The 25,410-nt window shown below is 42.1% G+C and overlaps 2 protein-coding genes and 1 pseudogene across 3 annotated transcripts in view; 2 read left to right on the forward strand and 1 right to left on the reverse strand.

Moving 5' to 3' along the window:
• Positions 1 to 5,737: 5,737 nt before the first annotated feature.
• On the reverse strand, positions 5,738 to 25,310 carry dthd1 (death domain containing 1). Its single transcript, XM_085136859.1, has 11 exons — positions 24,236 to 25,310; positions 23,675 to 24,065; positions 21,063 to 21,555; positions 19,933 to 20,263; positions 16,705 to 16,884; positions 16,014 to 16,279; positions 15,767 to 15,922; positions 10,676 to 10,965; positions 7,951 to 8,204; positions 7,793 to 7,850; positions 5,738 to 7,665 (listed from the first exon to the last, which is right to left on the reverse strand). Exons 2-11 carry the CDS (start codon positions 24,027 to 24,029, stop codon positions 7,355 to 7,357), a joined length of 2,694 nt encoding a protein of 897 aa, XP_084992985.1. The 5' UTR covers positions 24,030 to 24,065; positions 24,236 to 25,310; the 3' UTR covers positions 5,738 to 7,354.
• On the forward strand, positions 11,970 to 14,258 carry LOC146521963 (uncharacterized; annotated as a pseudogene). Its single transcript, XR_014871777.1, has 4 exons — positions 11,970 to 12,215; positions 12,310 to 12,321; positions 12,745 to 12,934; positions 13,022 to 14,258. The product of XR_014871777.1 is annotated as an uncharacterized LOC146521963 (transcript).
• arap2 (ArfGAP with RhoGAP domain, ankyrin repeat and PH domain 2) overlaps positions 22,467 to 25,410 on the forward strand; it is a 171,489-nt gene continuing 168,545 nt past the window's right edge. Inside the window, exon 1 of the mRNA XM_085136842.1 lies at positions 22,467 to 22,768. The gene's annotated coding sequence lies outside the window, so the exon portion shown is untranslated. The remainder of the gene's footprint in view (positions 22,769 to 25,410) is intronic.

Raw genomic sequence — 25,410 nt, forward strand, 5'->3', positions numbered from 1 at the left:
TGTGTGGTGTGAGAAGACGAAATCGACCGCGTCTTTACTCGCTTTACAATCACACTTGTATAGACGTGCCGCGGATGTCAGGACGGTTTCGTGCACCACTGGAGACGCTGCTTTTCCACCTTCTCCCCCACACGTTTCACCATCTCCCATCACGTCACACCTTCTCCTCTTGTTTATTCGCTCTTCCGGCACTTCTACGACACCTCTTCACCCGTGCTGACACTCCTACCGTTTCCCTTTCCATCACCCTGACCTTTTTTCACCCTCTTTCTCCCGCTCCACCTCACAGCGGCTCATACGTTACCGGAGAAGTAAACAATACTGCTGTATTCCAACCAGAAAATGAAAATCGAGGACATTGAGAAGTTGCTGGGATTGTGACTCTGTACGTGAGCATGCAGTATCTGGACCAATGCAAAAACAATACAAATTCAGGGGTTTTGTGTGTCTGAAGAAGAACAACAGCACATTATATTTTTATGTTTTCTTTTTATGTTGGTGCCAGCTTTGTCAGCTTCTTATCAAAACCAAAGGGAGCAGCAGTACAGCTCTGCATTTGGCTTGAACAGGTTGGCACAGCAGCCAATCAGAAACCCCAAGTTCCCTCAGAAAAAAGCTAGCTTAGAAACTGCATCCAACAAGCTTGGCACAAAATACACAACCATATTTTCCTTTTTTCATCCTGTTTGCAAACTCTGTTTGGAAACTTCAAACTTAGTGTGGGGAGCATGGAGATGCTTCACTTAGCTCCAATCTAAAATGGAGAAGGACTGAAGGGCAGCATCAACCCGACCAACATGTTTGAGGGCGTAGTCTGAAATGGAAGTGGTATATTGTGAATATGAAACAGAGGCTTAAACTTCCCTTAAACCCACATAGCCCCCTTACAAATAGAAATACCTAGCTCTATAGGTTCTGCTCCAGCTAACTGTTAACACAGCTTCATGCTAGGAGAGAAGTGAGAGTCAAAACACCAAAGTTGTGCATCAAAAAAACTAAAACAGAAAACTGAAATTCTCTGATTTTCACATGTACAACAACGTCATGCCACTTTTAATACATCCCTCATCATGACCCCAGGCCCTCCTTGCAGTGGTAACGTGGACCCTCTCGGGCGACGGTTGTCCAGCCTGGCTGCCCTGTCTGCCACTGAAACAAGGGACAAATGAAGAGTTTGTCACGGGCCAGAGAGCAGAACACCTGCGAGGTCTCGCTCTTACTTCCTCACTTGCACACACACATTTACACACAGAGGGATGGAGTCAGGGCCAAGCTGTAAGTCAGTGAATCACCCCAGAGATTTGATCCACCCTTGTTTTTGTGTGAGCGGGCAGCCACACAGGAGCTGTCTCCATTTTTCAAACATCACTGGGTTCAGCACGGCACAGCGACCAGGATCACCCACTGGACCTTTGGGTGCTTCAACTCGAGTATTTTCTAGAGCACGTGATGAAATTTATGTCTAGGCTGATTTAAAACAGCCTTAAGAAATCATTTTTTAAACCTCCTGCACATGTACACACTGGCCTTTTTTGCACTCCTTGTCAAAGGGTATGATGTCACTACAAAGTGAATATTTTCAGACATAAAATTAATTTTATCCAGATGTGGCAGATTTTTTTTCACTTAGATATGTAGTATGAAGTCATTAATAAAATATAATCGGTTTAAATAAGACAATTATCTTGTTTTTCATCAGTTGGCATAATTTTTAATAATTGAAAGGACCCTGTTTTATCACCATAGATACAGCATTAGGTGATAGGAACTATTAGCTTTTTGTAGAATCATGACCTTCAACGTACTTCTGCATAGCTAATCCTCCAGATTGGTGCTAAACTGGTTTTTTAGGTTATTTTTTTGTGGTTTTCAACTGCTGCCTGCCGGCAAGAATACTGAAAAGAGGAAGTTCCTACTCACCCAAGAAAGAATGTGTTGCATTTGCCCTCATAAAACCACGTGCAGTTTTTACACTGAGAGTTTTACACTTGATTAAATCAACATTAAAAGATAGCCAGCTGCTGCGTGTAGCCATAGACAGAGGTGCTGCTTGAAAAGGGAACTTGAGCTTGAGGCTTCAAGCCTAGGACTCAACGGGCAGCGTACAAAGTTTGTAGTAACCGTTTGAGAAATGTAACCTTCCTAAGGCGACCCCACCTGAATCCACGCTGTCCCATTGCAAGTGGCGTGCATGATTCTGTTATATAGAAAAAAACACGTAAGAAAAAATAGAGAGGAGTTATCCTTCTGAGGGTGAACAGAGACAGGAAAAAATGGTGGTAGTGATAATAACAACTGCTAATGCTAATGCTAGATAACTCAGTGCTGCTACTCTAACCTGAAATGTGGGGGAGGAAACTTGAATAATGTAACTTCTGCTGGCTTAGCTACTTAGCTAGCAGAGCCTCGTCATGACACCAGCAGCAGACTTATTAGAGTAAACTGAGGGCAGGCCCTGTGAACATTTATCTAGCGTCCACACAAACTGTAGCATTGCCATTGACCATAGAGCGTATAAAGCATGCATGTTGCTAGCGGTCTGGACAAACTAAGCCAATGCTGAAGTGTGTTTAACCTGCACTTTAACAGAAGGCGGTCAGATTGCGGTAGCTGTGGAGACACACCTCAAGACTTCAGAAACCAACAAATGACGTCCAACCTTTATATTGTTCCTGGTTGTGGCTTTATGATAAAAATAAACAGTAAAAAAGGTGGGTGTAGCCATTGTCACCTATTAGCTTTATTTAGCCCTTTTTTTAAAGTATGAGAGTTAGTTCTTCAGCTGTCACCATGCTGCCTTTTTCGAACCACGACTTGCCATATTTGGCAAAAAGGGTTGCATGCTGTTCTCCCAGCTAACATTAGAAAGCTTGCTTAGCAAGCTGCTGCTACAAACTGTATGTCTGAAATGCACAGACTCAGTTAATCAATACTCAGTCCTTATACTGATAAATAACTGACTAATAAAACACTAGAATAAAACTGAAGTGCAAACTTTTTGCATTTTCTGTACCACACAGGGAGCCGTAATATTTGTCAGATTACTCAGCTGAAAAGCTCCAAAAAAACCACCAACAGCACAAATCAGTTCATGCCCTGAACTGATGGTTGGAGTAAACTAAGTCTGCACTTCGTTAGTGCTCGAAAACCCCTCCAATATACCTGAATTAAAACAATTCTGCACAGAAGAGTGGGACAACAGTCCTCCACAGTCATGTGAAAGACTGGGTGCCAGTGATCACAAATGTTTTATGGTTTTATTCTTTTAAATTAAATCATGATTTAAAAACTGCATTTTGTATTTCTTCGTCTTTATCTTTGTCTAATATAAAAATGTATTTAATGATCTGAAACATGTAAGTGTGACAAATATGCAAAAAAAGAAACCTCAAGATGAGGAAAAATAGTTTTCCACAGCACTGTGTGTGGCATGTTCTCTCATAAAGAATAAATTATGTTTGTTTATATGAGTAAATAAGAGCATGGGTAATTAAACCAGCCTTAGAGCTCATTTATGGAACTAACAGCTAGATTTCTGTAACTAATGGGCTTCATATTTCTCTACTTTGTCGTTTCAATATATATATAAAAAGAAAAGAAGTGATTTTTGGGGCCCTGCAGATGTGAACGCTGCGCTCTGATAACTCTCAGGACGAGCTGTGACAGTGCATATGTCCATTCATGACTGCATCTCTGCATCTTGGTCGCATCAGACTGTTTTACCTTGACAGCTAGAAGTGCGAGAGCAGCGACTGATCGAGGCGGCGAGGATTCCTGCCAAGAAAAAAAAAAGGCGAGGGGAGCCGAAAACGAAGAGGAGGCTGATGAAATGAAATAATGAATCAGATGAGGTTTAAATCAGAATATTTTTATGCTGCTGCTCGGCGGGAATTCCTTACTTCAACTTCCCAGAGTGCATTGCTGTGTGGCCTTTTCAATAATGTAAAGGGGGGACAGACAAGAGATAAAATGAGAGAGGAAACGATTTCCTGGCACTGTGGGAGCCCCCTCTGTGACATTTACCTCTAGTGGCACCCTCAATGTGTGTGTGTGTGTGTGTGATGGCCCCGTGCCACACTAATGATGCCCCCCTCTGCCACGCACAGTCGAAGCACAAAACTCGTGTCCTTTAGAGTCACAATGGAAGGAAAAAAGGAAGGAAGAAGGAGGTAATAGCCGAGATAGAGCGTGGAGGGGTTGAAAAGGAATTGTGCGAACAATATTTCCATCCGCAGATGGAGCTGAGGAGGAGCACAATAGAAGGGCGGCAAATAAAAGGAAGAGAAAAGGTTAGCGGCATGAGGAGGCCGCTTTTGTCAGCGAATGGCAGAGAAGGAGCAAAGGGGGGATCGCCTCGTGCGATCTATCAGCTCCACCTGTTACTATTTCATACTTCATTAAGCGTCTCTCCTATTTGAAGCGGCGGGTGGCGTTCTCTGTCTTCGCGGGGTGTCCCCTACCCCCCACCTGGACACATGACATCTCATTACCTCTCTGCTCCAGCTCAGGGCCTGCAGAATGTCACACAGCTGGAGTACGAGCTCTGAAGATAGATGAAACAGAAAAAGAGAAAAAACCCTCTGAATGTCTTTAAAAAGACGGAGCCTACTGAGAATGATGTGTTTGCCTGGCATTATTATCCTGTTGCAAGGTCCACCTTCGGTTCAGCGGAAGCACTCGGACAGATGGCGTCACGTATGCTCCGAGCGCTCTTTGATGTGCAGAATTTATAGAAGAATTGTTGACCGCAAGCCGAACGATTTCTGAGGCAAACATTCCCACCTGACGATCGGTGTCTGATTCTTGTGCTGAAAGGCTGTCTTTGATTAGTTAATCCCATTGATCCAATAACCAGATCGCCTCTGCTACATCATATATAGGCGTTTCTTTCTGATTGTAGATGCATGCACTTTGACACCAAATCTAAGAGTTATCTGCAGATCTTCTGTCTGGGTTTTTCGCACGCTAAATTTCCTGTGGTGGTCAGTGCAGTTTGAAATTTGCACCGCTTTTAGACGGTGAGTCTCAGAGTGACATTATTTGGTTCAACTGTCAGACTCGTCCACAACCACAACCAGTGGCAAAATGTAGTGACGGTGTAGGCGTAGGGCGGCTGCAGCTTCGATGGTAAAGCGGGTCATCTACCAGATGGAAAGTCCCCGGATCCTCCTGTCCATGTGTCAAAGCATCTTTGGCCAAGATACTGAACACTGTGTTGCCTCAGATGCATCCATCGGAGCCTGAGTGTATGAATGTTAGAAGTGCTTAGGTATAGATAAGATCAATGTGTGTGTGACTGGTAGTGATGGGTCGTTCGCGAACGAAATGGCTCTTAGAGCCGACTCTTTGAAGTGAACGACGCGAGCCGGCTCCTTATTGGGAGCCGTGAGGTTTTTTTTTTTCTTCTTTCTCTCACCCTCTCTCTCGCCCTTTTTTCCGCTAAACTCCGCACGCGCGGCCTGTACTTTGCGCTGGGCAGAGGGGGGAGGGGCGTTAGTTACACTCACAGCAGCACAGGAACAGAGCCAGAGAGAAAGAGAGCAGGGACAACAACGTCACATTAGAAAGGTATAGTAATCATCCACTAGTTTCAGTTGCAGATGATAAAGGATTCAGAAATCATGCAGGCCCATATGACAGAGAATGTGCATCTTCTTTTCATTTTAATATTTTAATTTATATTTAATTGTGTTGTGGTTTGCAGTGTTTTGTGTTGTTTCATGTTAAATTTGTTTATTACATTTTATGTGGAGTGAATAAATAAAGTATATTTATGGTGGCCCTTAGAGACAAAGCACGTACAAACTCCAAAATGCGTAAAAACTCCAAAACACGTAAAAACTCAGACGCACGTACAAACTCAGAATCACGTACAAAAGACAACAGAAGTGCTCTAGGATGCTAGGGCGCAGTGTTGAGCTTTTGTTACCTAGTGGCTACACAAGCCAAGTTACACAGCCAAGTTATAAAGTTAGCATCTTCTCCAGCTAATCATTCAGTGTGTACTTCAGGATAAAGCTGGTTACTCCTGGTTTTAGTAGCACGATCTGCAAATTTAGCCCAGTCTGTTTTTACCTTTGAAGCTGCCTGGAGCCACAGTCTGTAGTAACTGCGGTGCAAACTTCATGCAGTCGCTGAAGAATGTGCTGGGTGTTGTAGTGTTAGCTTAAATCCTTAGCATCCAGGACAAAAAAGGCTTTAAGTGCAGAGGCAGACTTTACCTGTGCACCTAGGCACACCGCATATGATGTACTTACTCCCAAACCCCCTTTTTGCGTGGCAGGAATTTAAAAGCCTAACAGGCTAGCTGCGGCTTGCTTACTAACAGCTGCCATTCAAGCGGTGAGATTTAAGGAGCAGGTACTTCCACGTGAATGTGAAACTCCACTGAATTGCAAAGTAGAAAAGCTGCTGAATGGATGGATGAAATTCCTTAATTTAAGAAAGTACACACAATGAAAGGATTTGTTTTAATATCACAAATTCAATGGACACAAATTCATAATGCTGTCCTGAATTCATCCAACTAATACTGCAAACAGAAATATATTTTAGTATCCTCATAACAAAGAAAACAACTTTTACGACTCAGTCATTATCTGACTCGGTCACGTCTCAAAGATGACTCGGTGTCAGGAGCAGATGAAAGGAGGTCACAGCTCTGTGTCGTTGTTTGTTTACGCAGAGGGGAGAGGCGGATGAGCGGTCCGCTAAATCACCTCCCTGCCAGCGGTGGTGACAAACTACCAAATGAAGTGAGAAAGTGGAGGCTCTGTCACAGATTAGGGCTGCCAAGAGTTTAAAAAGAAGACTGAGAAAACCTGGAGACGGACAGAAAACCAGCGACGAGTCTAGCTGATAAGAAAAATAATCCGGACGCCACAGATGTGCTCTGTGCTCATCTGTATCCAAACTTTGCAGCTTTCACTGCATTATAAACTGCATTGTGAGGTAAGACTGTGAGTCATAAATCGTTATAACAACATACATATAAATGCTCCAAACCTTAGAGGTCTGAACCCTGCAAGGAGTCACAACAGTAATATCACAGCTGGTTTAAAACATTTGCTCATCTGTACTGCAATTCATTTTTTAAAATCTCCCCAGTTTTTCACAGTTTTCAGAGCTAACTGATACTATAATACCATAATAATGGTCTGAAATTAGACTTTACATCTAAGACAACTACCAAAACAAAAACAAAAGGTGGGGTTGCAAGCCCAGAGAAGAGCGCTGACTCTCCTTGTGCGATGCTGACCTCATGTGGATCAAACAGAGCACTGCGACCCAGTGGCTTGGCTCATATTAAAAGCAGCACTTAAAAGGCAGTGTGAGCGCTCCTTTCTGGGCCTCCTTAATTCGGTGACTCCTGTCTGGTAGCTGCAGCCTGCCTCAGCAGCAGTTCTCTGGCCAGATCTGGCCTGCCGATCTTGGCCAAGTAGCGAGCGAGCAGAGAGGCCTTGGGTTGGTTCGGGACGGCGGGCAGCCCTCTCCTCCACATGGCCAGGATGGTGAAGGCACGGGAAGAGAGGCCGCCGCTCCTGGCTCGGGTCGTCACCAGCTGAGCGGTGCTGCGGCAGAGTCGCAGGGAGAGCGCCAGCAGGGCCGTTTCCTCCTCTGAGAGCTCCTCGGAGAGCCAGAGAAGAAGAGAGTCTGAGAGGGAACCTGGTTGGATGGGCAGGTGATGGATAAAAGATGCATGTTTTTAGCATGTGGAGCTGAGACAGCATTAAAGAGTGTGGCCAAGAGACAATGAATGGATCGTGGAGCAAGCAGGCAGAATTTCACCCACCTGTGTCCTCACAGAACTTCACCTGGGCTGTAATGGGCCGAGTAAAGTTTCTCACTTTCTAAAATGACATAAAATAGTAACATTCTTTTATTTGAGTCTTTTACATGAAGCATAATGTTTCATTTTTGGGGGGTGAGGGGGTGAAGTCAGACCTTTACCTTGGGTAAAGTCAGAGACAGCTTACAGACGGGATCTCCCAGAAGCTTTGTGTCCTTCAGGACAGCTTTGTCATCCCGCCACTCCAGCTGACCTCTGGTGACCTTATAAAATATGGCCGTGCCCTTGTAGTGAGGAGAGCTGTAGTTTCCAAATAGGTCCACCTCAGTCAGATGCACTAAGAGGTGATTCTTCCTCTGGCTGTGGAAGGTGATGCACTCATGCGTGGCTTCATTTTTGTTGGTTTGAGCAGCGGCTGCAGAAAAATAAATATGCACACATTTAAAAAGAGGCCTGATGCAATTATATGAAACTGCTTTACTAACTGAATTTGATGCTAACTGAATTTTCTAGGTTATGTTTGTAACATTTTCCTGTATTAAACTTGTTTACTGCCAGTTTGTGAACAGAGGGTAAAGTAACTTAAAAATTAGACCTTAGGGCTGACTTGTTGGACCTTTACAGCCTCTGAAGTGCCTCTCCTTTGTTCCCTGACACATCTATATAACAAGCAACTTCAACTCAGGCTAGCTTAGAAAAAGACCAAGCGGCCAACAAATGAGCTCCCAGTGCAACTCAGACTTCAAAACAAACCTCACATAAAAATAAGAAACATATCCGAGTTCAGATGGGTTCAGATGATATTTTAAAAGCAACAGCGTTACCTTAGTTTGGTTCCTCACTATTTGCTATGTGTGATTTGTGTGAGTAGGTAAGCTAATGCTAGCCAACATTAGCCAGAAGAAAGACAGTTTTATCAAGCAAAGCCATGGAGCAAGTTAGGGCTGTGGTACATAAAGACAGTATAATAGATGGTCTTAAAAGTGAAGTTCATTAAACTGCTGCTCCTGCTTTCAAAAGGATTCTCCATGCTGTAGAAGTCTATCCCTCGGACTTGACTTCAGTCAGGTTATTTTACGTGATACTTAATAACAATGATTCCATTTTGCAAATTTTGGTTAAAATGGAGAGACGTTTATGGGAAAATGGCCTTTCAGCTCCACTGTACTATGACCTCATTAAACACTTTAATGAGACCATGGCCTCAGTAACTAGTTTCAGGTGTTATCGAACAGAACATGATTTTAATTTTATAAAGTGAACCAAAATTTTCCTTTGGGGTTGTGTCAAGAAGGGCATCTGGCATAAACCTGCCAAATCAAACATGGAGATGTTTGTGGCGACCCCCTCGTAGCATGACAGCAGCCGAAAGTAGATTTAAATATTCAATTTTATTCAATTTAATTCAAATTTATTTATATAGCGCCAAATCACAACAACAGTTGCCTCAAGGTGCTTTATATTGTAAGGTAGACCCTAAAATAATACATACAGATAGAAACCCAACAATCATATCACCCCCTATGAGTAACCACTTTGGCGACAGTGGGAAGGAAAAACTTCCTTTTAACAGGGAGAAACCTCCTACAGAGCCAGACTCAGGGAGGGGCGGGGCCATCTGCTGCGACCGGTTGGGGTGAGAGAAAAAAAGACAGGCTAAAAGAAGCGCTGTGGAAGAGAGACAGACTTTAATAATAAGTGATGATTCCATGCATAGTGAGTGAAAAAATGACTGAAGAAGGAATACTCAATGCATCATGGGAATAGAGTTAAAAGCTAGGACGGAGTAGAGTATACTGGGGCTATATCATGATTGACATTTACAAGATTCTACAGCATGAGCACGTAGCGTCGATAAGATCCACCTTTTGCTTGTCTCATCCAGTTTTACAATATCAAATACACACAGCAAGTCCATCTTTTGTATACAGTCATATATATATATATATATATATATATATATATATATATATATATATATATATATATATATATATTTTTTTTTTTTTTTTAACCATAGATTTTTAAAATGTTTTAAAGCCAGTAAGTAAACATGTGTTTAACATCGAGTGATCCATCTATCTCGTCCAGTTTCAACACACCAAGATGGCGATGGCGTAAACACTCATCTGGAGGCTTCTAAACAGGCAGTATCCCCATCTTTTATACTGTCTGCTGTATTGTACCGTGGGAAACAAAAGAGGAAACATAAGAGTGGTGTACTGTTGAAGCATTAGCTGTACAAACATATCATTCATCCACTTTATTATGTGGTTACTGTCTTACGTGGTGACCAGGGGATGGAGGCTAAACCGGTTTAGACCTGGTGCTGCAGCAACTGTTTCACATTTCCCAGTATATCTTTCTTTTTTACTGCACTAGATGTGCAGTGCTCCAGCTAACCCGACAATAATAATAGCGTACAAGGATTTGCACTTTTAAATCGAGGCCTTTTTCAGTGTCACGCGCGTCCAGCCAAAGTAAACAGGCCTCTTTTAATAAGAACAATGACAACACAAGAGCGAGCAGCTGTGTTTGAGGCTCACGGAGCTAAAAGTTGAACATCAGGATTATTTTTCTAACAAATAAACAAAAAAATCCCCAAACAAACAAGTTAAGCATGTATGATGTTTAGAGTGTTCACTATGATAGATAAAGCTGATTATTTTTTCAGATTCACTGATAGAAACCATTGAGTTAATTAATTAATTAAAATAAACGATGACCCAATCCTTGATGAAAAGCCAACATTAGACCTATGAGAAGCATAAATGTATAAAAAGATGAAGATTCTCTTGTGTTTCTTTTGTCAGCTTATAATTATTTTCCTTAAACCGCGTATGAAGCTTCTGTAGGAGAAGCCAGTGAGCCAGCTTCACACTTTACCTGTGCAGGTGATGTTGCCGGTGAAACGCAGGAGAAGCTGATCTGCCTCACGCATCGAGATCTCCGAGGAGGTCTCCACCGGGTCGCTGTAGCCCTGAGCTTGCAGCCTGTGCAGCTCCCAGCTGAGGTCTCTGCTGGGCACAACGGCCACCAGGAGGGCGCGAGGCTCGTCTCGGCTTCGCAGGAGGACGACGGTGACGGCGTGGCAGCAGACCGACTCCTCCAGCTCCCCAGCCAGGCAGGCGAGGTGACAAGGGCGCAGCGGGGAGAGGAGACGAAGCACGAGCAGTCTGAGCGGAGAAGCAGACGGAGGACACGTTAAGGAGTCTAGCTCTGGGGAAAGATTAGATTGCCGCTGAAAAGGGAAAAGACTCTGTTATCGCAGGCGGGAATACAGATGTAATAGACTTAAGACAGAATGGAGAATTCATGAAAACCTACTGCACACATTTTTTTTCCTTCCCTGAAGAAGCTGTTTTAGATAAGAAGGAAGAGAATTATAACTCGGGATGGAAATGAGAATCCAACGTTATCACAGCTGGGCCTATTCTTTTAAACAGGTGACTAGAGTAAGACTTAATTTTCTCCTTCTTTATAATGTCTTTAGGGGTTTCTTAACACTTTAGTCTTGCCATGCTGTTCATGTGCGTATGCTCTGACACGTTAAAGCCTGGAATCTAAAGCATGTAGCTGCACCCAACCCCCCTTTATCCATGCGGCCTTGCTTTAAGCCCCTTATGTAAAGTAAAAGCTTTCTGTAAGTCTGGTTTGTTGTAGCGTAGCGTAGCATTTATCTTTTTTTTTTTTTTTTTTTTAATGCTGGCACTTAAGACATGGACGTGATGTTGAGAATACATGAAAGGTACCGGTGAGGTACAGCAGAGCCGTGAGTCAGGAAATAATTTGTTTTCTCCTGTTTGAAGCAGAGGAAATGTTAATCGCTCTGGAAGTTAGTGCAACATAACCTCACTGAACCAAATTAACTCGAGGATTGTTGCTTACGTTCGCTGCCGTGTGAGTAAAGCGAAATAAAGAAACATCTGTGTTGTTGAAAAAGAGAAAACATCTGGGAGAAAACGCCTTGTTGATAACAGAGGTCAGCGGACAAGGACAAGACTGCTTTGAGTTGACAGGAAGGCAACAGTAACATTAAATAACCACCCATTACAACCAAGGTGTGCAGAAGGGCATCTCTGAATGTGCTGCACAAAAATGCCATTATATATTATAAATGTATTTCTGCTGCAGGGGTCCCACAGCTGCAAAGTTTTTCCTGCACAGCTGCACAATTTAAACCTCATCCTGTGTCTCTTACTGTCCCTGTGTGGTCAGGGGGACTGTTTTCTACGCCATCTACATGGTTGGGGGACTCCTGATTGCAGCCACTGTTGACTTGGCTGTGAGGACAGCTCATAACCCCGACAACCTGCTGCGCCTGTCACACACTCTCATCAACCTCGTAGGCAACAGATTTCAAAAATATGTTGTAAGAAAGTCCTTTAAGTCCAGTTCTGATAAGAATCTGCATCCAAGAGAGCTTTAAACACCACTGATCCCATTTTTAGTTAAATGTACTGCCAAATCAAAAAAGACTTTTACTCTATTCTAATTATGTGCTCCTTCATATCTTGCAGGTTAAGTCTTTGGTAAAACAAAAACTGAAACATCTGCACTTCACTGAGAGGTTCGGGAAAACTCTTCCTCAGTTTGTGCTGCTTACATATACATAAATGGGACAAATGTACATGTTTTTAATAGACTTCCACATGTTTCCAGTATCAGCAGTCTCCTTGACGTGACAAGACTGAGAGAAATTGACTATTTTAAGGTTTTACAGGGAGGTTCCCCTGACAATCCAACAAACCTGGAGTCAAAGCCTGCCAACTGGATCTAAAAAAAAAAAGGTACAAAACGACATGTTTCATGTTTTAGATTTCCTTAAAGATGGCACTGCCTTATTTCTTTTTGCAGTCATTTTCAAATGTCATTTGTTTTGTTCACAGTTTAATATCCCACGTTTGGACGTGTCTTTTGACTAATACGAAAAGTTTCACTTCAGGTAGCTCTAGCGTGTGAACTTTTGCCCTTCTGCATTCAGGTGCAGGATTTATTACATCTTCCTGTGTTGTTCGAAGTGCCAGCGAATTCTGAAACTGCACATTAGAGCCAATGACATCAGGCTGAAAACGTTCAGGCCTTCGAATAAACTACAAGTGGCTTGTTGAGTTTGGCAGAAAGGCACATGCAAGGGGAGATATAGTAAGAAATGATCACTGTTTTTTCTTGAAATCTTGTTGGAGAATGCTGTTAGGAGCCTGCTTTTGAACACAGTATTATCTTTTTCAGGTATTTATTTTGCTGGATGGACAAACAGGACAAATCGGCCTTGACTTTGAAGGACACGATGCTGCAAATGAGCGCCGCCCAACAAGTTTCGCTCTGTGGGTATCTGCTCTGTCCGTGGCTCTGCTTTGGAGGCTCCTGCCTCACATTTCTCTTTGTGCAGTGATGTGGTTCGGCTGAAGTGTACGACAACACATCAGCTGAGTCAGCCTGTGTCACAGAGATGCTAATCTACCGTAACTCTTAACAAATAGGCTCAAACTTCTTCGTGCAACCTCAAATCGTTGCTTATCCCTTCAACATGACCGAAAACCATCTTACATTTGGTTTTACCTCCACACAGCTGGCTAGCTTAAAGTTCATTTCTAATAATTACCTAGCACACTGTCTCCTCTCTGCTTCATATCAAATAATAATCACTGCTCATTCTGCAGATCCCATTTATCATTTTATTGTTCTCAAAAACTCAAACACCTCTCTACTGGCTTTAAAAAAAAAAAAAAAAAGTATATATATTCAATTCAATTCAATTCAATTTTATTTATATAGCGCCAAATCACAACAAATGTCGCCTCAAGGCGGTTCATAGATACAGAGAAAAGCCCAACAATCATATGACCCCCTATGAGCAAGCACTTTGGCGACAGTGGGAAGGAAAAACTCCCTTTTAACAGGAAGAAACCTCCGGCAGAACCAGGCTCAGGGAGGGGCGACCATCTGCTGCGACCGGTTGGGGTGAGAGAAGGAAGACAGGATAAAAGACATGCTGTGGAAGAGAGACAGAGATTAATAACAGGTATGATTCAATACAGAGAGGTCTACTAACACATAGTGAGTGAGAAAGGTGACTGGAAAGGAAAAACTCAATGCATCATGGGAATCCCCCGGCAGCCTACATCTATTGCAGCATAACTAAGGGAGGATTCAGGGTCACCTGGTCCAGCCCTAACTATATGCTTTAGCAAAAAGGAAAGTTTTAAGCCTAATCTTAAAAGTAGAGATAGTGTCTGTCTCCCGAATCCAAATTGGAAGCTGGTTCCACAGAAGAGGGGCCTGAAAACTGAAGGCTCTCCCTCCCATTCTACTTTTAAATACTCTAGGAACAACAAGTAGGCCTGCAGAGCGAGAGCGAAGTGCTCTAATAGGGTGATATGATACTACAAGGTCATTAAGATAAGATGGGGCCTGATTATTTAAGACCTTGTATGTGAGGAGCAGGATTTTGAATTCAATTCTGGATTTAACAGGAAGCCAATGAAGGGAAGCCAAAACAGGAGAAATATGCTCTCTCTTTCTAGTCCCTGTCAGTACTCTTGCTGCAGCATTTTGGATTAACTGAAGGCTTTTCAGTGAGTTTTTTGGACATCCTGATAATAATGAATTGCAGTAGTCCAGCCTGGAAGTAATAAATGCATGAACTAGTTTTTCAGCGTCACGCTGAGACAGGATATTTCTAATTTTAGAGATGTTGCGCAAATGGAAGAACGCAGTCTTACATATTTGTTTAATATGTGCGTTGAAGGACATATCCTGGTCAAAAATGACTCCAAGGTTCCTCACAGTGTTACTGGAGGCCAAGGTAATGCCATCCAGAGTAAGAATCTGGTTAGATACCATATTTCTAAGCTTTTCAGCGCCGAGTACAATGACCTCAGTTTTATCTGAGTTAAGAAGCAGAAAGTTAGTGGCCATCCAAGTCTTTATGTCTTTAAGACATTCCTGCAGTTTAACTAATTGGTGTGTGTTATCTGGCTTCATGGACAGATAGAGCTGGGTGTCATCTGCATAGCAGTGAAAATGTATGCTATGTCTTCTAATGATGCTGCCTAGGGGAAGCATGTATAATGTAAACAGAATTGGTCCTAGCACTGAACCCTGTGGAACTCCATAATTAACCTCAGTGTGTGAAGAGGACTCTCCATTTACATGCACAAATTGGAGTCTATTAGATAGATATGATACAAACCACTGCAGTGCAATACCTGTAATACCTACAGCATGTTCTAATCGCTCTAATAGGATATTATGGTCAACAGTATCGAATGCTGCACTAAGGTCAAGAAGGACAAGCACAGAGATGAGTCCACTGTCAGAGGCCATAAGAAGATCATTTGTAACCTTCACTAAAGCTGTTTCTGTGCTGTAATGAACTCTGAAACCTGACTATTAAACGTGTATCTACCTGTGTGCAATGTAGACTGTATACAGAAGATGGACAATGGTGTATGTCATCACTACTGAAACTGCACACTCATTGGCTACTGACTTGCCAATCACAAATCATCAGCCAATGAGCCTATTCTAGATAATCCTCCTTTCTGACACTAAATAACTCAAACACAACAGAATTGACGTTTTATTCAAAACCAGTGGCTGATCTCATAAACTCAACAGGAAAATGTGGACATGGGTACAGACAGGAAGCTCACAGACTTGTGGTTTTTCATTTGACATCATGTGAACATTGTTCAGCAGCTGTTTGCCAAAACCTCAATAGGACTGGAAGCCTTTATGCAGTCAGCGGCGTCATGCCTTGGTGCCCATTAAAGCCAGTTCAGGGTTAAGACACTCACTCATTGGCTTAATTTTCCAGTCCCAGAAGGTGCATCCATGGCAGACATGTTTTTATTTACTTTCTTGCCGTCCTGCACTACAATTGACTTTGTTGTCTTTTTAAATAAAGTTAAACTGCCTATTTCCATTTGCAGGTGTCATTATTTTAAGAGGAGAAAACGTGGTGGTACAAACCTGTCAAAGTTCTCCATCAGGTCAAAGGACACCAGTCCCTTCTGCAGGCTCCTGACGGTGACTTTATCCATGACACTCCACTGTTTGTCCCTTGAGCCCAGAACAACCAGCGACTCATTGGACATTTCCTTGGATTTCACAGAGGTGTCCATGAATCTGTCATAGAAACAAAACCCTTTAAGATCCCTATTTATATGATGCTGTGACACATATATAATATATTTTAGTTCAAGGACATCTGTGTCACCTCAGTCTGTGGGAAGGTGAATGATCCCATGGGGGAGAATCCCTGACAGGTTGACTTTGTTGGTCATGTTGGTTCTCTGTTTGTCCCCTTGTTGCTTTCTTTTTTGCAGGATTTGGGGGACATGGAAGTGTGACCGTGAGGGGTCTTCTCAGGGGCCTCGAGGTCGGGTGGGTGAGGTAGAGCAGCGGGCTGGTAGACACCACCGAATGATAGGCGTAATTTCTGGACTTGACAGAAGCCAGGAGCACAGAGTCTAGCGGCTGGATCTGAAGCAAACAAGGAAACAGCTGTTCTGCTTGATTTAGGCAGCGGTTTAGACAAAAAAATGTTTGATATGAGAATTTGTCAGAGCTGTGCAGAGAGGGAGGTGGTGGATTTGACGTAAGATCAAGGAACAAACTGCTCGTACACCAGTGTTTGGTCTCAGGAGTCAATTGAGAAATCGGCCACAGCTGTTTGTGCCTCACAGCAAACATCTGTGAAACCTGCAAATCAGAAGCAAGCTTTCTCTTACTTCATCATTTCTCCTCTCTATTTTCATCTGAGTTTTGGAATCATTTCAAAGGCTTCGTCCCAAGGAGCTCTTCCTATCTCTCAATGCCAACCAGACCTCACTTCTGCAACTCTTTTCTTTACTTCTACTGAAAGTAAAGTAGGAGAAAAAGGGGTAATGATCAGGGTATTGTCATACCGTGGTTTGCGCTATTACAGGTGCAGTAAAGGATCCTGGGAGGTAGTTCAGACAAATTCGGGGGTCCATGGGGAGTTTTAGTGACAACCCCTTCCTGGGAATGGTGTAGTTTTCTAGTTTTAAACAGGAAACCACTGCAAAAAGACCCACAGAGTACACCTTCACCTCTGCAAATGAGCCCTAACAAAGAGAGAAAGAAACCACGGTTTAAATTTGTTACGGGCAAAACATTTGAACAATCTTTCACCAATGAATATGTTTTTGGAAAAAAAAAACTCTACTCAGTGTTTCTATGTTTTTTAGGTTAAGAATAAGTTGCAATTGTTACTTTGTTGCACTCATGTAAGATACAGCCACCCTCTTTCATTTCAAAGATTCTACACATTGAGTTATAATACAACAAAAACTAGGCAAGTCTCAAAATGATGTAATTATAACCACAGATAAACAACAGCATGACTTATTAAACCACATCATTATTTATTTAACAAAATCTAAGCCAAATATGAGAAACAGTGAATGAAAAACTACAGTAAGTACACTGAATGTTTCTATAGCTTAGAGTACCACATTTAGCAGAACTAACGTCTGTATGACTTTATTAGTCTCTCACATCGCTGTGGGGCAATTTTCGCCTACTCTTCTTTCTAACCTCGCTTCAGTTCATTGTGGTTTGTGGGCAGGTTTATTTGCGTACAGCTCTCACCACAGCATTTAAGTCAGGTTGAGATCTGGTCTTTAACTAGGTCATTGCAGTAGCTTTATTCTTTTCTTTTTCAGCCATTCTGTTGTAGATTCGCTGCTTTGCTTGGCATCACTGTCCTGTTGCACGACCCAGTTTCAGCCAAGCTTCAGCTGTCAGACAGACAGCCTTACATTTGACTCTAGAGTACTTTGGTATACAGAGGGGTTCATGCTTTACTCAATAAGTGCATGTTGTCGAGGTCCTGCGGCTGCAAAACAAACCTAAGTCATCACCCCTCCACCACCGTGCTCCACCGTTGGTATGAGGTGTTTATGCAGATATGCTGTGTTTGGTTGTCTCCAAATGTGTTGCTGTGCTTTAAAAACAAACATCTGTACCAGAGTTCTTGTGGTTTATTCAGATACAACTTTGCAAACCTAAGTTGTGCTGACATGTTAACAACCTTTTTAAAAAGGGTTCTTTAACCCTTTAAAGCCGCTCTGACCGGCTTTAAAGGGTTAAAGAACACGAATTCATTTTTTTAAATTTTAACTCATGTAATTGTATTTATTCTTAACCAAAGATATACAGAAACACTGGGAATATGTTTATCTAACTAAAATGTAACAGTTTTGATTTGGGTTAAAACGCCCCAAAAATAGTAAATGGTGTACCACAAGGCTCTATGTTAGAGCCTCTTCTGTTTTCAGTTGTTCCATACTTTAGTTCTTTATATACATGCATCCATGAACCTTTTATAGAAGACTTTTTTTCTAGCTAAGAATTTATTTATAACTAAGAAGAAAAAGGTTCCGTATACAGCTCCAGCTTACAGTGGGGCAAAAAAGTATTTAGTCAGCCACCGATTGTGCAAGTTCCCCCACTTAAAATGATGACAGAGGTCAGTAATTTGCACCAGAGGTACACTTCAACTGTGAGAGACAGAATGTGAAAAAAAAATCCATGAATTCACATGGTAGGATTTGTAAAGAATTTATTCGTAAATCAGGGTGGAAAATAAGTATTTGGTCACCTCAAACAAGAAAAATCCCTGGCTCTCACAGACCTGTAATGTCTTCTGTAAGAAGCTTTTCTGTCCCCCACTCGTTACCTGTATGAATGGCACCTGTTTGACCTCATCATCTGTATAAAAGACACCTGTCCACAGCCTCAACCAGTCAGACTCCAAACTCCGCCATGGCCAAGACCAAAGAGCTTTCGAAGGACACCAGGAAAAGAATTGTAGACCTGCACCAGACTGGGAAGAGTGAATCTACAATAGGCAAGCAGCTTGGTGTGAAAAAATCAACTGTGGGAGCAATCATCAGAAAATGGAAGACATACAAGACCACCGATAATCTCCCTCGATCTGGGGCTCCACGCAAGATCTCATCCCGTGGGGTCAAAATGATCATGAGAACGGTGAGCAAAGATCCCAGAACCACACGGGGGGACCTGGTGAATGACCTGCAGAGAGCTGGGACCAACGTAACAAAGGTCACCATCAGTAACACACTACAACGGCAGGGAATCAAATCCCGCAGTGCCAGACGTGTTCCGCTGCTGAAGCCAGTGCATGTCCAGGCCCGTCTGAAGTTTGCCAGAGAGCACATGGATGATACAGCAGAGGATTGGGAGAATGTCATGTGGTCAGATGAAACCAAAGTAGAACTTTTTGGTATAAACTCAACTCGTCGTGTTTGGAGGAAGAAGAATACTGAGTTGCATCCCAAGAACACCATACCTACTGTGAAGCATGGGGGTGGAAACATCATGCTATGGGGCTGTTTTTCTGCCAAGGGGACAGGACGACTGATCCGTGTTAAGGACAGAATGAATGGGGCCAAGTATCGTGACATTTTGAGCCAAAACCTCCTTCCATCAGTGAGAACTTTGAAGATGAAACGAGGCTGGGTCTTCCAACATGACAATGATCCAAAACACACCGCCCGGGCAACAAAGGAGTGGCTCCGTAAGAAGCATTTGAAAGTCCTGGAGTGGCCTAGCCAGTCTCCAGACCTCAACCCCATAGAAAATCTGTGGCGGGAGTTGAAAGTCCGTGTTGCTCGGCGACAGCCCCAAAACATCACTGCTCTTGAGAAGATCTGCATGGAGGAATGGGCCAAAATACCAGCTACTGTGTGTGCAAACCTGGTAAAGACCAATAGTAAACGTTTGACCTCTGTTATTGCCAACAAAGGTTATGTTACAAAGTATTGAGCTGTATTTTTGTTATTGACCAAATACTTATTTTCCACCCTGATTTACGAATAAATTCTTTACAAATCCTACCATGTGAATTCATGGATTTTTTTTTCACATTCTGTCTCTCACAGTTGAAGTGTACCTCTGGTGCAAATTACTGACCTCTGTCATCATTTTAAGTGGGGGAACTTGCACAATCGGTGGCTGACTAAATACTTTTTTGCCCCACTGTATATTAAGCTTCCAGTAAAATAACATAAAATAAGCATTACGCAGGAGAAAATTATGTTATTTGATCAATATTTGAACAAATATTTGTAAGTAAGGGAAAACCTTACCTTCTGTCCTCCATACATGCCCTCTGTTGCTATGGGAGCGATGTAGCTGACCCGCTTGTCCTCATCTATTATCTTCACAGCGACATCTCTGTAGCTGCTGCGATGGCGTGCTTGGAAAGGCACAACCACAGTAAGGGGGAAATTAAAGGCTGCTCCATGTTCAACTTTGACCCGGATCACTCTGCTAAGCAACTCCTCTGAGCCAGTCACCATCAGGCAGCTCAGGGCATCAGCCACTTCACACCTCAGGACTTTAGCTGCACCTGCAGGCGCTCTGATAAAGCACGCGTCCGGTACATCAGAATGGCTGCCCTCCAGCTGACCAGTGAGCCTAAATGATGTTTTTAAAAACACATAAATGCATATCTTTAGAAAAACAATTCACGATTTAAATAAAGTTTGTTTCTTCCTTTTATTTTTACTTTTTTTAAAATATTTTTTGCATGTTTGCATTTGCTCTTAATGCTTTTAAGTAGAAATATTATTATCTTGATTTTTTTTTCAAGTGCAAACATATTAAGACTTGCTGAAATGCTGGAGCATGCACTTTCCATATCAGCTCTCTCCAGACTTAGCCTCTCCCTCGGATCTTAATGTTCCCGATTTGTTTGGCTTTTAGATGTATGTGTGCAGTGGCCTGACAGTGAACTGTGCGAAACAGCTGGCTGTGTGGAGGCCAGGAGGTCAAAAATGTGTGTGACTTGTGATAAAGTGCTGCAGAGAGTTTGTCCCGTATCAGTGAGCAGGAGAAATGAGGGGAAGGAAATCATGTCCAGACTCGCAATCATCCCAACGGAGGGCACAGAACAAAATGCTCAACATCTTTTTGTTTTCTTTTTTTTTTTTAGGCGTGTGGAGCAAGTGTTTCCAACAAACATAAAATGATGTGCTACCTCACGCTGTGCACGAAACGTGTGTAAACTGACACAGAAGAAGTTTCGATTTCATTATGCTTGAATAGCCTCATCAAAAAAACACAAAACTGACTGCAAACATCATAGAGCTTTAAGCAAAAGACCACAAACATGCAATATGTTGCATATTACACTGACAGGAAGTGAGGGTTAAACATAAATACTTATGTGTTAAGAGTTTAAGTACGGTGAGCTGTGATGATTTAGTCATCTTACCCTACAGTAATCCATTTTCTTTTTCTCTTTGCGCTCTCATCTTCCTTTTCAGTCTCCTTTAGTAACTCAGTCTCAGAGTTAACGGATTCCTCCAGAATGTCTTGTGCTTGACCTTTGACATGTGATTCTGTCCCGTTGTCACAATTAGAACCACTGAATGAGTCCAGTGTTTGTTCAGTGTCTGCCGATGTCTCTGTACGCCTTCGATCAGCTCCATCCTCAATCATCCGTTCGTGACCTGAGTCAGGCTTGAGTCGATCGGGGAAGTTTAGGTGATTCTTAACGTCTTCAGGTTGCGCCGAAGTGTCTGTGTCTCTGGATTCTTGACGTGCTTCACCCACGATCGAGGTCTTATCTACAGATAACTGCTGAATCGCTGCATCCAGCTTGATAATGATGGAGGTTATTTTGTCGATGATCTTCTCTACGTCCTCTCCAACACTCAGAAAAATGTCACTGACGGAGCCCGAACAGGGCCTGCATCCTGTATCCTCTGAAAAAAAAATGTAAACCTTTACTTGAGTTTTTAAATTAGTTACACTTTTTTACACACCCATCACTGAAAGCCTGCATGTTTTTATGTCATTTCTTTAAATAGTCATCGGGAATAGTTCTCCAGACTTCTTGAAGGACATTCAAAGCTCTACTTTGGATGTTTCTGCCTTTTTTTCTATTCTCTGTGAAGATGATCCCGCACACTTCAATAATGTTATCCATGACTGATAATGCTCCACTGTGTGTTTTTCCATCCAGGTATATTTTTTCAGCATTGGCAGTGTGTTTGGGATCATTGTCATACTGAAAAATGAACCTGCTGCCAATCGGATGCTTTCCAGATTGTATTACATGGTGGATAAAAATCTGATGGGACTTTTAAAATCAAATTATGTGTTGCTGCAACAATCTACTAATAACAAAGTGCCTAAAGATTGAAAGGTTTTCTGTTATGTGTAGACACAACGCTATCTTTGTACTTGAATGGTTCATAGGTTTGTTCTTTCCTCTGAAAATGGTCAGGTACAAGGACTGGACTGAAAAATAGTATAAAAAAGGACCCAGAGTCCAAATAAACACTTTGAAAGAACCTTCAGAGAGATCTTGAGGGGGATATGAAGGTGGAGGTGTGCAACTTTGAGAGTATAATTTAATAAATGAAAATAAATAAATTGTTACTTCTGAGGCTCTGAGAATTCCACAATTTAATTTCGTTTTCTATTTGAAGTTTATTTTGTTGTCAGAGATGAGAAGTAACTTTTTTATTTTCTGGCATCTGTACTTTTACTCCCTACATGTTTAAACAAATGTCTGTACTTTCTCCTCTTACACTTTCAAAGCAGACTCGTTACTTTTGGTTTATCTATAAGTTTGTCTATAGGGTTTATTTCAGGGGTTAAAGTGGGCGGGAAGGACTGAATGTATCCGTTAGTTGTGGTTGTGGTACTTCAGCATTTAGCTAGCGCTACAGAAAAGGAGGAAGCATGAAGAGAGTGCTATTTTAAGTGGCAGGTCATTTTTTCTATCAGCTCAACAAACTTCAGGAAACACACAAACTGTTTGTGTGCAGGTTGTCGTACACTGCGTCTGTGAGCTAAAGCTCCAGCTGCTGTATTTCGCAGGGGGATAAAAGAGTGAGAGCTAACTTCACGGAGATGGAGGAAGATAAAAAAGACAGGACAGGAGAAGAAGAAGAGAGAGTAGATTTAAAGGTAAGGACAGCTCAGTGGTGTTTGATAAACTCCAGATGTATGATGTCGTAATTTGAATTGACTCTGTATATGATGTGTTTTGATAAATGATGCATTTTTTTTGTCGTGAAATATCCTAAAAAACAAACTAAGCTATCCTAACTTTTTGATACTCAAAGGTTGCAATGTGGTGAATTCCCATTGTGTTGAACTGGTGCACAGTGGCTGTGGTGGTCATAGTCAGATTTAGGTTACATCAAGTGTTGCAGAGATGAATTTGCATTTACGCAGATGATGCTTAGATTCATTCACTGAATTCCAACTTTATACCAACTGTATATAAAGTATAGAGAGTATAGTATCAGTGACATGGGACAGCTGTGAAGCAAGCAGCAGGTCAGCTGATCACACTAAGAAAATCTGCTGAAGTTCATATTAGAAAGTATTGTGAGTTGTGATTCTTATCCCTATGCTGAACCACTACACAGATCGTAGTGCTTCTCCACCTGCTAAATCGCACTTTCACCCCTGACTGTTCTCAGTGTACTGTTTAGCAATGGAGGCAAAGTCTCCCTCTACAATGTTGGCAACAGAAAATTGTTATTTATTTAAATTTTCTGTCACTGCTTGTGTCCTAGATAACAGATTCAAGCTGAGAAAATTCATTAAAACTACAGATTGGGATAATGTTTGTATTCTTGTACACTAATATTATTTTATTATTATATTAACACAGTACAAGGTTTAGTTACCTCTGTACAAGAATGGTTAGAATACTTTCTTACTTTGAGTACATTTCTGAGCCTGCACTTTTTTACTTTTACTTGAGTAATGACATTGAATCAGTACTTCAACATTTACTGGAGTATTTTTAAACACAGGTATCTGTACTTCTACTTAAGTAAAGAACGTCTATACTTTTGCCACCTCTGCCTGTCGTAGATGGATGCTGCTGAGCTCCACCCCCTGGTGGAGAGCTGCTGAGCGTGGAGGAACATTGTCTGAGGGCTTGTTTCCATGCTCTGAGTCTGCATGAATGAAAAACACTGACTTCCCTCAGCACTCCCAGAGCTCTCTTTTTGCAGTCTCCCTCCTGCTGCTCTTTACTCCTTCGTCTTCTTTCATCCTCCCTCTCATCTTCTCCTTCTTCCATCCTCCCACCCGTGGCTGTATCGAGATGATCTCCGCAGCATTGGACACCTTCAAGCTCCTGAACCGTTTCAGCCAATGCAATGAGGAGTCTGTCCTCACTTGTGCAGTCAGGAGGCTTTTGTCCTTCCATGAGTTTGTCTGCATGCAGATTCGTATCCACGCTGGACTGCAAAATGCAAAAAAAGCTGAGAGTCAGAAGTATCTGCTCAGGCTTTTCTTCGGGCCTTTTTCTTTTTCAGTCCATCTTGCATTTGGCAAAATCTTTTCCCTGCTTTTACACAATTTAGCTGATAAGCGTCAAATACTGATTAAAAGAGGATTTCAGTTCTTGTGTACTTCCTTTTATGTTCGAAGCCGAAGCCCTGCTGGGTTGCTGTGTCCTTGGCAGTGAGCGTTACTGCGTCCGGCTATCCCAGTTTACAGGCGCCAAGGCTGCATTTATCTGGCTGCCAGCAGTAAAACATGTTGCCAAGGCGACCCCTGGAGGCGTGGAAGGGAGAGACAAAAGAGGAGATTCACAGGAAGGCAGAGAACTCTGTGCATCTCACGTCTGACGGTCTCCTGTCACTCATTTCACTGCTTGCATATCCGGCCAGTTAAAAAACGTCAGACGAAGCCGGGAATCATTCAAAAGCACAGCAGGAAGTTACTGGAGTTCTCCCCTGTTGGTTGAATGCATTCACATTCAGAAATCATTTGTTTTCCTAACGCCACAAGCGTTGCTACAAAGGCATTAGCATGTTGGGCAGCACCTAAACTATTTACAGGAAAAAAAAGCAGAGACAAACACAACCACACAGTCATTTTGTGGGTTTCCTGTGTGGAACTTACGATGTTACTTTGACATCAGTATTAAAACAAGTTTCTTGATCCTTATTTGGAATTAAAAGAATACTCAGTATCACTGTAAGAATGGGTTGGCATTCAAGTCTAATCATGTTAACATTAAATAAACGAGTCGTATCAAAGTCATTTTATCTTGTACTGCTATAATGTTCAATGGCATTGCACTCAGCATGCATTCAGTCCTAATCTAACAAAAGAAATCATGGGATATATCCTGGACAGGAGCTGGGAATCACCTCTTAACCTAACATCCCAAGTCTTTGGAAGGTGGTGGCAACGTGAAAGCATTTAAAATTTTCACGTCATTCTATAATAGATGTTACTAATAATAAATGACTATTATTCATCGTGTTGTTTAGAGCTGTGCCTTACCTGTTGCCGGGTCAGGCGTCCTCAGAGGCAGGCCGCAGTAATGTAGCACTGTGTCGCCATCATGTGGCCGATGCCGCACACTGTACGCATTTCCCTCCTATTAAGATCTTCATTACTTTAAATAAATAAATAAAAAGCCCAGAATTTATAAAAAAAAAAACAAAGCAAAACATGAAAACAAAAATTATCTGAAAATTGTAAAAAAAAAAAAAAAAAAAAAAAAAAGTTAAAGTAAATATATTTATTTATTTTTGAAACTTTTTCTTTTCTTCTTAACTTTATCTTATAAGGGA

This window comes from Neolamprologus multifasciatus, chromosome 3 (assembly GCF_963576455.1).
Source record: "Neolamprologus multifasciatus chromosome 3, fNeoMul1.2, whole genome shotgun sequence".
Taxonomy (NCBI): Eukaryota; Metazoa; Chordata; class Actinopteri; order Cichliformes; family Cichlidae; genus Neolamprologus; species Neolamprologus multifasciatus.

Bases quoted from the DNA above. Each gene is read 5' to 3' on its own strand.
- dthd1 (XM_085136859.1), bottom strand. From the start codon at position 24,029: ATGGAAGGACAAAAGCCTCCTGACTGCACAAGTGAGGACAGACTCCTC. The intron at 20,264-21,062 runs GTAAGATGACTA...AACATCATTTAG, and splicing joins AGAAAATGGATTACTGTAGG to GCTCACTGGTCAGCTGGAGG. The intron at 15,923-16,013 runs GTGACACAGATG...TTTCTATGACAG, and splicing joins TCACCTTCCCACAGACTGAG to ATTCATGGACACCTCTGTGA.